The sequence below is a fragment of the Musa acuminata genome, unplaced genomic scaffold (genome assembly GCF_036884655.1).
Source record: "Musa acuminata AAA Group cultivar baxijiao unplaced genomic scaffold, Cavendish_Baxijiao_AAA HiC_scaffold_616, whole genome shotgun sequence".
In the NCBI taxonomy this organism is placed as follows: domain Eukaryota; kingdom Viridiplantae; phylum Streptophyta; class Magnoliopsida; order Zingiberales; family Musaceae; genus Musa; species Musa acuminata.
This window is the reverse complement of record NW_027020855.1, coordinates 20001-35695: the sequence shown is the minus strand read 5'-3', so window position 1 is coordinate 35695 and position 15695 is coordinate 20001. Positions and strand designations below refer to the sequence as shown.

Genomic DNA, 15695 nt, shown 5'->3' with positions numbered 1-15695 from the left:
CGGGTATCAAATTCCTACCAAGATAACTGGAAGTTCCAACCACTAAGAATCCTAGTGAACCTAAAAAAAGGATACAGGCCCAGCAAAAATTACTCGTTTTTCGAGACCCCGTTATAAGTTCTATCCATATATGTTCTGATCGCCAATTCATACTATACTAGATCCAGTGCATTCGATTGGAATTGAGCGAATAACCCAAATAAATTTGACTTTACCTTTCTTGATCCCGAAGTAACTTTCATCAACTAGCACTATTCTGATGTGAAACATTAGGAGAGTAATTGGTTAGATACATTGACTTTCTATTTAAAATATTCACTAATCCATTTTGAACCAGCTATATTCACATATACATGCATTTATGCAGATATCATATATCCGCATAACGATTCTTTCATTTGTGTGTTCGGAAAGAGCCACATATCATACCATATTACACGAGATAAATATCTGTATTATCATCCAGTGTTGAAATAAATTGATAAGATTCGGTCCATTGGGTCTAGACAATCTTATTTTTTTGGACATGAAGAAATAAGGAAACCATTGCAATTGCCGGAAATACTAGGCCCACTAAAGGCACAAAAATAGAGGGTAAGTTGGGATCTGTCATAGAATAGGTGCCTCAATTTAATATTTCTATCTGTTTTAATATTTCTATCTATTAGAAAGATATCTTCTTATGATATATCTATTACTTATGATATATCTATTATAAGTAATATCAAGCCATTATTATATTATATCAAGCCATTATTATATTATAAATATATTATAAAAAATTATAATAAATATTATTTATTTATAATATTTATTTATAAGTAATAAGTAATATCAACTATAATTCTATATGATTAGATAGAAAATGACTAGATAGAAACTATATATTCTATATTCTAAAACTATATATTCTATATTCTAAAATATAATAAATAAAATATAATAAAATATAAAATAAAATTATCCGAAACCTCTGTCTCTTATTACAAGGAGAACTTATGTCACCAAAGAAAACACCTGATTACGACGAATTAAATACTTGTTCGCTACAAATAAAATAACTGAATCTAGTGCTATACTTTACATTTTTGAACTTGGATTCAAGGGAAAGAAACCGTGGAGCTGAAATAACTCACCCAGAACACCTTTTAAAAGATTACGTGGTACTATTGGGTCGAATAAACCTTTATGGAATAAATACTCAGACACTTGTGAACCTTCAGGTATTACCTTTTTTAATGTTTGTTCAATTACTCTTTTACCCGCAAATGCAATGTAGGCGTTAGGTTCAGCAATAATGATATCCCCCAACATACCAAAACTGGCTGTTACTCCACCAGTTGTAGGAGATGTAAGAATTGATACATAGAATAACTTTTTATCTGATTGATAATTAGATGAAGCAGAAGATATTTTAGCCATTTGCATCAAGCTCAAACTTCCTTCTTGCATGCGTGCTCCTCCAGAAGCACACACAATAATGACAGGTAGAGATCGATTAGTAGCATACTCGATCAAACGAGTAATTTTCTCGCCTACTACGGATCCCATACTACCTCCCATAAACTGAAAATCCATAACGCCAATTGCTACGGGAATACCATTTATTTGACCTATGCCTGTTTGAATAGCATCAGCTAAACCTGTCCTTCTTTGATAAGAATCGATACGATCTCCATAAGGTTCCTCTTTTGAACGAAAATCAATGGGGTCTATAGATATCATATCTTTATCCAGAGGATCCCAAGTTCCGGGATCAATCGAAAGTTCAATTCTATCTGAACTACTCATTTTCAAATGATATCCACACTGTTCACAAATATTCATTTTTGACTTAAAAAATTTTTATAATTTAATCCATAACAATTTTCGCATTGAACCCATAAATGTTTGTATTTTTGATTTATATTGAAATCATTGGATTCTACTTCTTCATGGAAGTCGGATTCTACTTCTTCATGGAATTCTACTTCTTCATGGAATTCTACTTCTTCATTGAAATCGGATTCCACTTCTTCATTGAAATCGGATTCCACTTCTTCATTGAAATCGGATTCCACTTCTTCATTGAAATCGGATTCCACTTCTTCATTGAAATCAGATTCTACTTCTTCATTGAAATCATTGGATTCTACTTCTTCGTGGAATTCTACTTCTTCATGGAAATCGGATTCTACTTCTTCATGGAAGTCGGATTCTACTTCTTCGTGGAATTCTACTTCTTCATGGAAATCGGATTCCACCTCTTCATGGAAATCATTGAAATTTTTTCTAGTTCTTTTACTAGACCTACCGCTCTCACTACTATTTCTATTTTCAGTACAAATGAAGTTATAAAAGTAACTGTCACTGTAATTGTTGGTACTACCCGAAATAGAACTATTAATACTGACTTCAAAACGAAGATAACTATCAATGCAACTATTAATGTGATTATTCCAACCAGATTGAGTATCATACATGTAATGATAATAGTAGTGATTCTTTTTCTTAGACCCCCTACTCAAATAACTAGAAAGTTTTTTTTCTAGTTCACTCAGAAAAGAACTATCATTGTCAACCTCAAAAATCTGATTTTCAATATCAAAATATACAGAGTAACTGTCACCATTACTATCCCTAACTAAAAAAGTGTCATCAGAGATCAAACTCCAAATATCCTTGATTTCAAATAAAGAATCAACATTAGTGAAACTATAATTACCACTATGATTCCAACTAGGAATCTTTTTCTTCGTATCGTTCTTCGTATCGTTTAGAATAGGTTGTTCACTTCTACTGGTATGTCCAATACCATCAAGACTATCCATTGATTTACTTAGCCCACACCTAGATTTACTTAGCCCACACCTATGTTCTAACTTCTCGTTAGACAACATCGAACGGAACCACCATTTTCCCATAGAGTCTTTCTACCCCCTATTTGATGAAATACAATACATTCGATGGATAATCATTTTACTTTCACTATTTGATTTCTTATCAGAATTAAGCATACGAATCTAATCCTAATCATTAGGATTGTTAATTAATAACGAGTAAGTATTGAAAGAACGAGTAAGTATTGAAAGAAATGATTCTCCTTTGTGGGAAGCCGAGGTATCACTTCAATATATATTGATAGAATCTTTTTATAAATTTTAAAATAGAAAGACACAGCTTTCTTCCATGTGATGTACAAATTCTCATCGAAAATAGAGATAGTTGTTTATTTCTATAAATAAAGAATAAAGAATTTGTTCTCGTATAATCAAATAATTAAGTTTCTATTTTAACATGGAACGAAAAAGACAATATATAGGATGGGTAAAGGAGCCTTTCCCTTGGCTTGATCTATGGCCTGAAACTAGGAGATATAAAAAAGTCCACCAATCCCAAGGATCCATAATTAATCCAATCCTATGGATCCAACAACAAACAATAGAAGTATTGAGTTGTTTAGTCTTCGATCTTATCTTGTATATATATAGGTAAGATCTGTACATCTGTACATATAAAAGATATATGCAAATACATAGTATAGAATGCTCATTCTTTTTTTTTTTATTCGGCAATCGGCCCAATCTTTTTTTTAGGAAAAGATTGGGCCGACTTTAATTGCAATCAATTAGGAGAACAAACAGGAATTACTGAATTATGCACACTTACTTTTTCTCTTTATCTAGCTTATCTACTGGTTCGAATTCGAATTTGATCTCTTTCCATACTTCACAAGCAGCGGCTAGTTCAGGGCTCCATTTGCTAGCTTCACGGATAATTTCATTACCTTCACGAGCAAGATCACGTCCCTCATTACGAGCTTGTACACACGCCTCTAAAGCCACCCTATTAGCTACTGCACCAGGTGCATTTCCCCAAGGGTGTCCTAAAGTTCCTCCGCCAAACTGTAGTACGGAATCATCCCCAAAGATTTCGGTCAGAGCAGGCATATGCCAAACATGAATACCCCCTGAAGCCACGGGCAGAACACCTGGCATAGAGACCCAATCTTGAGTGAAGAAAATACCGCGACTTCGGTCTTTTTCGATATAATCATCACGTAATAAATCAACGAAACCTAAAGTCATCTCACGTTCCCCTTCCAGTTTACCTACTACTGTACCGGCGTGAATATGATCTCCACCAGACATACGTAATGCTTTAGCTAGTACACGGAAATGCATACCATGATTTTTCTGTCTATCAATAACTGCATGCATTGCGCGATGGATGTGAAGAAGTAGGCCGTTGTCACGGCAATAATGAGCCAAGCTAGTATTTGCAGTGAATCCACCAGTTAAGTAGTCATGCATTACGATAGGAACTCCTAATTCTCTGGCACATATGGCCCTTTTCATCATTTCTTCACATGTACCCGCAGTAGCATTCAAGTAATGTCCTTTGATTTCACCTGTTTCGGCCTGCGCTTTAAAAAGTGCTTCGGTGCAAAATAAGAAACGATCTCTCCAACGCATAAATGGTTGTGAGTTTACGTTTTCATCATCTTTGGTAAAATCAAGTCCACCACGTAGACATTCATAAACCGCTCTACCGTAGTTTTTTGCAGATAATCCCAATTTTGGTTTAATAGTGCATCCCAATAGGGGACGACCATACTTGTTCAACTTATCTCTTTCAACCTGAATGCCGTGAGGCGGGCCTTGGAAAGTTTTGGAATAAGAAGTGGGAATTCGCAGATCCTCCAGACGTAGAGCTCGTAAGGCTTTGAAACCAAATACATTACCCACAATGGAAGTAAACATGTTAGTAACAGAACCTTCTTCAAAAAGGTCTAAAGGATAAGCTACATAAGCAATATATTGATTTTCCTCCCCAACAACGGCCTCGATGTGGTAGCATCGCCCTTTGTAACGATCAAGACTGGTAAGTCCATCAGTCCACACAGTTGTCCATGTACCAGTAGAAGATTCGGCAGCTACCGCAGCCCCTGCTTCTTCGGGCGGAACTCCAGGTTGAGGAGTTACTCGGAATGCTGCCAAGATATCAGTATCTTTGACTTCGTAGTCAGGAGTATAATAATTCAATTTGTAATCTTTAACACCAGCTTTAAATCCAACACTTGCTTTAGTCTCTGTTTGTGGTGACATAAGTCCCTCCCTACAACTCATGAATTAAGAATTCTCACAACGACAAGGTCTACTCGATATAGATTATGCATGAATGAAACCTTTGACAAAAATAAAAATAAAAAAAAAGAAAAAAAATATTCAACTAATATTATCAACTAATTTCAATGTTATGTTAAAATGAAATGGTTCATTATTAGACCATGTATTTGATTCATCAAATACATCATTATTGTATACTCCAAATACATCATTATTGTATACTCTTTGATATATATGGCGCAACCCAAACCCAATGTTTGTTTTGCAAGTTTACAATAAAATCAAATGGATCTCCTTCTTATTTTGAATCCAAATACTAAGAAAAATTCACTCTTGACAGTGATATATGTTGTATATGTAAATCCTAGATGTGAAAATAGGCATAATTCATCCTAAAAGGGTATAAAGAATAGATAGGCGGAAATCCAATATCTATTCAAAAAAAAAAAAGAACAATGGCCAATTAGATCGAAATAATGAATCATAAATGGAGTTCGGGTTCGAATTCTATAGATAATAGAATCTAATACGGATGGTTTTTCTATAATGATAGAGAAATGAAAGAGACTTACTCGTGATTTCATGTACTTAATATTTCTTTTGAAAAAAAGAAGGATTGGCTGAACTTGAAAATTGACTCATTGAATGAGTAATTGAATGAGTAAACGATTGAATCGTATTCGGTTGGGTGGTACCAACTAAATCAAGTGCTAACTCCCATTTATTTCTTATTGAATTAACCGATCAACTTGCTATCGGACATTTATTTTCGACTTGGCATGGCACTATTCAAAAAAACTTTCGACATACTTTACTTTAATTATAATTATGAGAATCAATCCTACCCCTTCTAGTCCTGCGGTTTCCACACTTGAAGAACAAAACCTAGGGCGTATCGCTCAAATTATTGGCCCAGTACTGGATGTTGTTTTTCCTCCGGGCAAGATGCCTAATATTTATAACGCTTTGGTAGTTAAGGGTCGAGATACTATTGGTCAGCAAATTAATGTGACTTGTGAGGTACAACAATTATTAGGAAATAATCGAGTTAGAGCTGTAGCTATGAGTGCTACAGATGGACTGATGAGAGGAATGGAAGTGATTGACACGGGAGCTCCTCTAAGCGTTCCAGTCGGTGGAGCTACCCTCGGACGAATTTTCAACGTTCTTGGGGAGCCTGTTGATAATTTAGGTCCTGTAGATACTAGCACAACATCTCCTATTCATAGACCTGCACCTGCCTTTATACAGTTAGAGACGAAATTATCAATCTTTGAAACAGGAATTAAAGTAGTGGATCTTTTAGCTCCTTATCGCCGTGGAGGAAAAATCGGACTATTTGGAGGAGCTGGAGTAGGTAAAACAGTACTCATCATGGAATTGATCAACAACATTGCCAAAGCTCATGGAGGCGTATCTGTATTTGGCGGAGTAGGCGAACGTACTCGTGAAGGAAATGATCTTTACATGGAAATGAAAGAATCCGGAGTAATTAATGAAAAAAATATTGCAGAATCAAAAGTAGCTCTAGTCTACGGTCAAATGAATGAACCGCCGGGAGCTCGTATGAGAGTTGGTTTGACTGCCCTAACTATGGCGGAATATTTCCGGGATGTTAATGAACAAGACGTACTTCTATTCATCGACAATATCTTTCGTTTCGTCCAAGCAGGATCAGAAGTATCCGCCTTATTGGGGAGAATGCCTTCTGCAGTGGGTTATCAACCTACCCTTAGTACAGAAATGGGTTCTTTGCAAGAAAGAATTACTTCTACCAAAGAGGGATCTATAACTTCGATCCAAGCCGTTTATGTACCTGCGGACGATTTGACCGACCCTGCTCCTGCCACGACATTTGCACATTTAGATGCTACTACCGTATTATCGAGAGGATTAGCTGCCAAAGGTATTTATCCAGCAGTGGATCCTTTAGATTCAACGTCAACTATGTTACAACCTCGGATCGTTGGCGAGGAACATTATGAAACTGCGCAAAGAGTTAAGCAAACTTCACAACGTTACAAAGAACTTCAGGACATTATAGCTATTCTTGGGTTGGACGAATTATCCGAAGAAGATCGTTTAACTGTAGCAAGAGCACGAAAAATCGAGCGTTTCTTATCACAACCCTTCTTCGTGGCAGAAGTATTTACTGGTTCTCCAGGAAAATATGTTGGTCTTGCAGAAACAATTAGGGGGTTTCAACTGATCCTTTCCGGAGAATTAGACAGTCTTCCCGAGCAGGCCTTTTATTTAGTAGGTAACATCGATGAAGCTACCGCGAAAGCTATGAACTTAGAAGAGGAGAGCAAATTGAAGAAATGACCTTAAATCTTTGTGTACTGACTCCTAATCGAATTATTTGGGACTCAGAAGTGAAAGAAATAATTTTATCTACTAATAGTGGCCAAATTGGCGTATTACCAAACCACGCCCCTATTGCCACGGCTGTAGATATAGGTCTTTTGAGAATACGCCTCAACAACGACCAATGGTTAACGGTGGCTCTGATGGGTGGTTTCGCTAGAATAGGTAATAATGAAATCACCATTTTAGGAAATGATGCGGAAATAAGTACTGACATTGATCCGCAAGAAGCTCAACAAGCTCTTGAAATAGCTGAAGCTAACTTGAGTAGAGCTGAGGGTAAGAGACAAGCAATTGAAGCGAATCTAGCTCTCAGACGAGCTAGGACACGAGTAGAGGCTGTCAATGTTATTTCCTACTAGTCAAGTCAATACATCAAAATAATAAAGAGAAGTTTTTAAAAAGTTCTTTATTATACACCACATGTTGATTCTGCCAATTGAACACAATCAAGTCTAATCTGATAAAACAAAAAAAGAAGATGGGGTAGAAAAACTTATTAGATATCATTTCATCGACTCCGGTATCTAATAAGTTCTACCTACTATTGGATTTGAACCAATGACTCCCGCCGTATGAAAGCAATACTCTAACCACTGAGTTAAGTAGGTCATTTATCACCACAAAAAGAACCCATCACTTCGGGGATTATAGGTGGAATATTATTTCTAAGCAATACTAATCTGTTCTGTTAAGCGTAAATAAATCTGTTCTGTTAAGCGTAAATAAAATAAATAGATCAGAGAGCTATGATGTGGATTATGGAATATCCATCTTGACAAGAAATTATCTATATGTTAAGATGTCTATGACAAGGGCTATAGCTCAGTTGGTAGAGCACCTCGTTTACACGCGCGCCAATGCTTTTCAAAGGAGCCTATTATGCAATGAACATAATTGATCGTATTGAGAAATCGATGTCTTACTCCATAGGTTCGAGGGAACAAGAGAACAATAGCCTGACAAATATTTGGTTCGGTCCGATTCAGGCGCGAATTCAGTTGCCAAATCAAATAGAACCCGCCATTGATTTGATAGTTGATAAGGTAAATACCCAGCCCATTCAATGCTAGGCATAATGAGTATAAGGGCCTCAAAATAACCTCTTTTCGTCCTATGAACTTTAAGGTGTATGAAGTCTCATATTCGACTGTTGCAGCGGAGCGATAGAGATTCCATTTAACTTAGGTTGATCTAGGCCGAAGGCAGACCTAAGTCAAGATAACCCTTCTTTGAAACACTTTGGTATTGCTCCTAGATCAGAATACAAATAATAAATCAGAGCACATGGAACCATCTCATTATCTTCCTCTAAAGAAAAAATATGGTGGACTAACTGATCTTTACATCAGTTGATGAAAGAGCCCAATGCAACAAAATGCATGTTGGGTCTTTGAAACAGTTCGAATCATTTCGATAATAATCAGTTTGATCTGTTTTACCGAGAAGGTCTACGGTTCGAGTCCGTATAGCCCTAATCCTAATATATTATATTTTTGTTTAGTATATAGTTTAGTGTTTAGTATATAGTTTAGTATGGTTTTCATTTCTATGGGACCAACCAAGTCTAATCCTAAGTCACATGGGTCTAGGACCTATTCTTTTCTTGGTCTTGGGTCTTGTCTTGTATTTGGAGAATCCCCCTAACTAATCACTAATCGTTTTTTGGCAGAACAAGAGCAACCTTATTGATTGATTCAGAGATAATGGAGAGATAACGAATTGGGCCTAAATATATTAACGTTTCTTCTTCTATATTCTATGAGTTGAGTGGGTTTGTGGATTTGATTTGGTCCGTCGAATCATTCGATAATGTGTGATTCTTTCTATTTGAAAATGTTATGTAAATCATTTATGATTCCGTCGATTATACTACTCCACTCTTTGCTATGTTTCATTGTCTAGTATAGGTTTGCTGTAAAACCTTTTTCTTGTAGCGAAATCTAACCCATTGCTTGGTCTTACCATTATATTATTAAGCGTTATTGCCGTAACAAAACAAACAAGTATTTTGGTTCATTCCAAATCGTAATCTTTGTTTAGTATTAGAGATTGGTCCGAAATAGAATGAATCTTTCATTCTAACTCTAATGAAATAACTCGATTCTTCTTATTTATTTCTGAGGAGGTGGGATAGTACAGGTTCCAAGTTTCCAATTTTTTGTATAGAAAGATATAAGTTGTTATATGTCACCTCTCAATTCAACGGATTGAATCAATTAAGAAAAATAGAAATGAAATCTAGGACAAGAAAAAGATAAAAAATCATTCGATGCATTAGATTATGTATTCATATTCGTATCAAATCAATAGAAGCAATGATCCTATACCCAGATTTTAATGAAAAAGGAATACTTCGAATAATATAGAATATGCTAGAAATCCCTAGACATTTTACCCCATATGACTATTGAAAAATTTAAGTTTTAAAAAAAGGAAATGAAATTATTATTATTTCATTATGTTGATTATATATAATCAACATAGTATTCTAATGAATATAGTATTCATAGTATTTAATTATAGGATATTTACTTTACTATATTATAGGGTATTGATATTTATTATAGTTATAGGCATAGGAATAGTTATAGGCATAGGATATTTTAGTATTTTATTACCTTTTTCTAGAGGATAGAGAACCCAAGACAAAGTGAGAGAGTTTTGTTTGTGTAAGAGCATCCTATGTCTACACCATATCTAAATAGAATCGAAATCCAAAATGTAAGTGGGATTCCATTAGATGAATCTTTAAACAAAACATGCCCCACAGCAAACAAACTCTAAACTATGCAGTTTGATTTGATCAAAATCAATTCTTGTTTCGCCTAAGATAAGAAGTTATGGATGAATTGACAATTCCGATTCGAATCGAATAATTCAGCATATTCCACATTAATAGGAGTACATTTATGTTTCTGCTTCACGAATATGATATTTTCTGGGCATTTCTAATAATATCAAGCGTTATTCCTATCTTGGCATTTGTAATTTCCGGAGTTTTAGCCCCGGTTAGTGAAGGACCAGAGAAGCTCTCTAGTTATGAATCGGGTATAGAACCCATTGGGGATGCTTGGTTACAATTTCGAATCCGCTATTACATGTTTGCTCTAGTTTTTGTTGTTTTTGATGTTGAAACGGTCTTTCTTTATCCATGGGCAATGAGTTTCGATGTATTGGGTGTATCTGTATTTATCGAAGCTTTAATTTTTGTGCTTATCCCAATTGTTGGTTCAGTTTATGCATGGCGAAAAGGAGCATTGGAATGGTCTTAACTGAATATTCAGACAATCAAAATAAAAATGAAGGAAAAGATTACATTGAGACAGTTATGAATTTGATTGAGTTTCCCTTAGTTGACAAAACAATTACCAATTCAGTTATTTCAACTACATTGAATGATCTTTCGAATTGGTCAAGACTTTCCAGTTTATGGCCGCTTCTATACGGTACCAGTTGTTGTTTCATTGAATTTGCTTCATTAATAGGCTCGCGATTCGACTTTGATCGTTATGGATTGGTACCAAGATCGAGTCCTAGACAAGCAGACCTAATTTTAACAGCCGGCACAGTAACAATGAAAATGGCTCCTTCTTTAGTAAGATTATATGAGCAAATGCCTGAACCAAAATATGTCATTGCTATGGGAGCTTGTACTATTACAGGAGGGATGTTCAGTACTGATTCTTATAGTACTGTTCGTGGAGTCGATAAGCTAATTCCTGTCGATGTCTATTTGCCGGGCTGCCCACCTAAACCAGAGGCGGTTATAGATGCTATAACGAAACTTCGTAAGAAAATATCTCGAGAAATCTTTGAAGATAGAACTGTGTCTCAACAGGAAAATCGATGTTTTACTACCAATCACAAGTTTTGTGTTAGACGCAGTACTCATACTGGAAATTATGATCAAGAATTGCTCTATCAATCACCATCTACTTCAGAGATACCTTCTGAAACATTTTTCAAATCCAAAAGTTCAGTATCTCCCCATGAATTAGTGAATCAGACAAGGTAAGGTTCTTTTGTGCAGAATAAGAAAGAAAGGGTCAATCTTTAAAAATTTCATTGTAAATTGAAATACTCATACAAATACAAATGTGGGAGAGATCAAGAAGATGCAGCAGGATCGTTTATCTGATTGGTTAGTCAACCATGATTTAGTTCATAGATCTTTGGGCTTTGATTGCCGAGGAATAGAAACTTTACAAATAAAAACCGAGGATTGGGATTCCATTGCTGTCATTTCATATGTATATGGTTACAATTATTTACGCTCCCAGTGTGCCTATGATGTAGCACCAGGCGGATTTTTAGCCAGTGTGTATCATCTTACGAGAATACAGTATGGTATAGCTAAACCAGAAGAGGTATGCATAAAAGTATTTGCCCCAAGGAATAATCCTAGAATCCCGTCTGTTTTCTGGATTTGGAGAAGTGCTGATTTTCAAGAACGCGAATCTTATGATATGTTGGGAATCTCTTATGATAATCATCCACGCCTTAAACGTATTTTGATGCCGGAAAGTTGGATAGGTTGGCCCCTACGTAAGGACTATATTACCCCCAATTTCTATGAAATACAAGATGCTCATTAAATGATAAGAAATTAATGTTTACTTAATACGACTATGACACGATTCCAGATTTCTTTCAAGTGAAGGAATATTTTTACGTTCCGTTCTAGATGAAAGAAAGTAACCGGACTTTAATTCGTATTATGGATAACCTAAAAAAAACTTCATTTATATTCCAAAATTTGGAATAGATCATATCCATTTCGTATGAGCAGAAACAATGGGATGAATCAAAAGAGTTCTGCACTATGAACTTTGTACCGCGCACATAACTTACTTAGATGTAGATGGACCTCGGAAAGTAACGTAAGCAAGAGTGAAGAAATGGAATAAATGTCAAAAATATGAAATGAAGAAATGAAAAGGGATTGGATTTTATTTGTACTGTGTCTGAAGTGCATTCTGTCTATTGCTATCTTTTAACTCCTCTCGACTTTTAAGTTTTTTTTTACTTTTACTTATTTATTTTTATTTTGAATATAGATGAAGACTTAATATTCTTTTTGAATGAGAGAAAGCACAGTATGAAGAAACAAGAAAGAAAAAAGAGACGGGAGCATAATCTCACTTTGTTCTTTACCATAACCATCCATACATATATTTTTTACCAATCCCCCCAAGGGGAGGTATATATATATATACATCTAGATGAGTAAATATGTAACCAATCCCCCCAAGGGGAGGTATATATATATATATATATCTAGATGAGTAAATATGTAATAGATGAGTAAATATATGTAATAGATGAGTAAATATGTAACATCTAGATGAGTAAATACGTATCATGCTCTAGACTATTAACGCCCGATCTATCTCGATTAATTTGTATGAATATCTATCCGATACATTATTTACGTGTCAGGAACCAGATTTGAACTGGTGACACGAGGATTTTCAGTCCTCTGCTCTACCAACTGAGCTATCCCGACCATTTCCCGTGCATCATCCTAGTAGAGTACTTGTGTCTATGTTAATTAAAGGGACTAAAAAGTAGTAAAAAATTTGACAAGTAAGTGTAAGGATAATGATATGGACTGTGAATGATTCAATAATAGAGATTCTTTGCCCATATATGTTCATTTGTACAGGTTCTATCCAAATTGGGATAAGATCCAAGGATTTTAGTTCGGATCCGTTTGTGAAAGAGTAGAGTGAATGAGAAAGATAGTGAATTTTGTTTGAACTGAACCACTGATGAAAAAAAAGAAGAGGATAAATACTTAGGAAGTAAAATAGGCTTTTTATTGGGGATAGAGGGACTTGAACCCTCACGATTTAAAAAGTCGACGGATTTTCCTCTTACTATAAATTTCATTGTTGTCGGTATTGACATGTAGAATGGGACTCTCTCTTTATTCTCGTCCGATTAATCAGTTTTTCAAAAGATCTATCAAACTCTGGAATGAATGATTTCATAATTGAATATTCGATTCTTCCTTCAACTTCCATTGAAATGGATTCATAATAACTCTGAATTTTTCATATTATAATTATATATAATTATAATATAATAGATTCGGGTCATGATTAATCGTTTGATATGGCAGTATGTATACATACGTATTAGGTATATAGGACCATCTTTTCTGTAATTTTTATAGACGGATTCCTGCTACCAACAAAACGTAGTCAACTCCATTCGTTAGAACAGCTTCCATTGAGTCTCTGCACCTATCCTTTTAAATTCTAGTTTTATAAACCTTTGTTTTCTCAAAATAAGGATTTGGCTCAGGATTGCCCATTTTTAATTCCAGGGTTTCTCTGAATTTGGAAGTTACCACTTAGCAGGTTTCCATACTAAGGCTCAATCCAATCAAGTCCGTAGCGTCTACCGATTTCGCCATATCCCCTTTGATACCAAGACCTAGTTGGAATTCCAACTATCCTTTTCATTTATTTTGTTTGTTTGGACCCGTTGAATTCGTTAGATAATGATTTCTATATTGAAAAAGTGTATGCTGCTGTTTGATTTTTTTGGCTATCCCCCATCAGTTCATTTATATTGAATGAACCTTGTTTCAATCAGAAATGATTCTATCATTGATGTATCCGCAATTCAATATGGATAGATATATCCAACATATATATGTTTCTCCCTCCCTTTCATTTTTACAGTGCGATTTGGAATAGTGGAACGGTCGATATTCATTCTTCTTTTTTTTTGTCCTATCTCCTCCTTTTCCGAATCAAACCAGAGGAATGTCTCATTTTCATTTAGATTGTATCTTTATCCTTATCTTTTTTTTTATCTTAGGACCGATTCGCTATAGCTATAATTAACATAATATAAATATATAAAATATAAATATATAAATAAATACATTATGTTGTATATTATAGTTAGATATAGTTAGAATAGTCAGAAGAATAGTCAGAATTATTATTATAGTTAGTTATAGTATATAGTTTAGAAGTATACTATATAACTATATAGAACTATACTATACTATATAGTTATATAGTTATAGTATAGTTATATAGTTATAGTTCATAGTTAATATTAAACGAATAGCTAATAGATAAGATCAGCTAATAGCTAAAATCCGGTAGTTTCCTCAATTTCTATATACTATTTCTGTTATGTTATGTGAGCCCGCTTAGCTCAGAGGTTAGAGCATCGCATTTGTAATGCGATGGTCATCGGTTCGACTCCGATAGCCGGCTTTTTCTCTATCGATTTTTCCGTGATTGATAATCTCTCTCCTCCTTTTCCCATATGTTATGTCGTGGTAACTTGCAACCATGACCAAAAAATGTATTGGAACAATTAGATCTCTCTCTACCGAACAAATCATAAAACGGAGCTGCAACTTCCTATATATACAAAAAATCCGGATATTGATACAATTTATTTTATTCTACTTTGTAGTATTTCGGTAAATTTAGCTTTGCTTTGTTTATCCCTTAGTTCAGTCTTAATTTATAGTTCAGTTTTCATTTTTTTATTCTGAAAAAATGAAATTTCAATAAAATCCATAAAATTAAAAAGGAGTCTTTATGTCTCGTTACCGAGGACCTCGTTTCAAAAAAATACGCCGTCTGGGGGCTTTACCAGGACTAACTAGTAAAAGACCTAGATCCGGAAGTGATCTTAAAAACCAATTGCGTTCTGGGAAAAGATCGCAGTATCGTATTCGTCTAGAAGAAAAACAGAAATTGCGTTTTCATTATGGTCTGACAGAGCGACAATTACTTAGATATGTGCATATCGCTGGAAAAGCTAAAGGGTCAACAGGTCAGGTTTTACTACAATTACTTGAGATGCGTTTGGATAACATCCTTTTCCGATTGGGTATGGCTTCGACCATTCCTGGAGCCAGGCAATTAGTTAACCATAGACATATTTTAGTTAATGGTCGTATAGTGGATATACCAAGTTATCGTTGTAAACCCAGAGATATTATTACTACGAAGGATAAACAAAGATCGAAAGCTCTGATTCAAAATTATATTGCCTTATCCCCCCCCGAGGAATTGCCAAAACATTTGACTTTTGACTCATTCCAATATAAAGGAGTAGTAAATCAAATAATAGATAGTAAATGGATCGATTTGAAAATAAATGAGTTGTTAGTCGTAGAATATTATTCCCGTCAGACTTGAACCTAACGAAAATAACAAAGAAAGTTTCAGAGAATTT

General features: G+C 34.9%; 3 protein-coding genes and 2 non-coding genes across 5 annotated transcripts; 2 read left to right on the top strand and 3 right to left on the bottom strand.

The window, feature by feature from the left end:
- Nucleotides 1–1230: 1230 nt before the first annotated feature.
- LOC135662369 (acetyl-coenzyme A carboxylase carboxyl transferase subunit beta, chloroplastic-like) lies at nucleotides 1231–1791 on the bottom strand (the record flags this gene model as incomplete). The annotated part of the gene is made up of 1 exon (XM_065176646.1): nucleotides 1231–1791. A coding segment is annotated over exon 1 (561 nt), but the record flags the coding sequence as incomplete, so codon positions are not given.
- LOC135662373 (ribulose bisphosphate carboxylase large chain) lies at nucleotides 1413–5745 on the bottom strand. Its single transcript, XM_065176651.1, has one exon. It carries the CDS (start codon nucleotides 5106–5108, stop codon nucleotides 3645–3647), a length of 1464 nt encoding a protein of 487 aa, XP_065032723.1. The 5' UTR covers nucleotides 5109–5745; the 3' UTR covers nucleotides 1413–3644.
- A 184-nt stretch (nucleotides 5746–5929) lies between these two features.
- On the top strand, nucleotides 5930–10788 carry LOC135662374 (ATP synthase subunit beta, chloroplastic-like). The gene is made up of 2 exons (XM_065176652.1): nucleotides 5930–7416; nucleotides 7482–10788. The coding sequence occupies exons 1-2, from the start codon at nucleotides 5937–5939 to the stop codon at nucleotides 7835–7837; spliced, it is 1836 nt and encodes a 611-aa protein (XP_065032724.1). The 5' UTR covers nucleotides 5930–5936; the 3' UTR covers nucleotides 7838–10788.
- Nucleotides 10789–12911: 2123 nt separating this feature from the next.
- On the bottom strand, nucleotides 12912–12984 carry TRNAF-GAA (transfer RNA phenylalanine (anticodon GAA)). Its single transcript has one exon. It is a non-coding gene; the product is annotated as a tRNA-Phe (tRNA).
- Nucleotides 12985–14646: 1662 nt separating this feature from the next.
- On the top strand, nucleotides 14647–14719 carry TRNAT-UGU (transfer RNA threonine (anticodon UGU)). Its single transcript has one exon. It is a non-coding gene; the product is annotated as a tRNA-Thr (tRNA).
- Nucleotides 14720–15695: the final 976 nt, after the last annotated feature.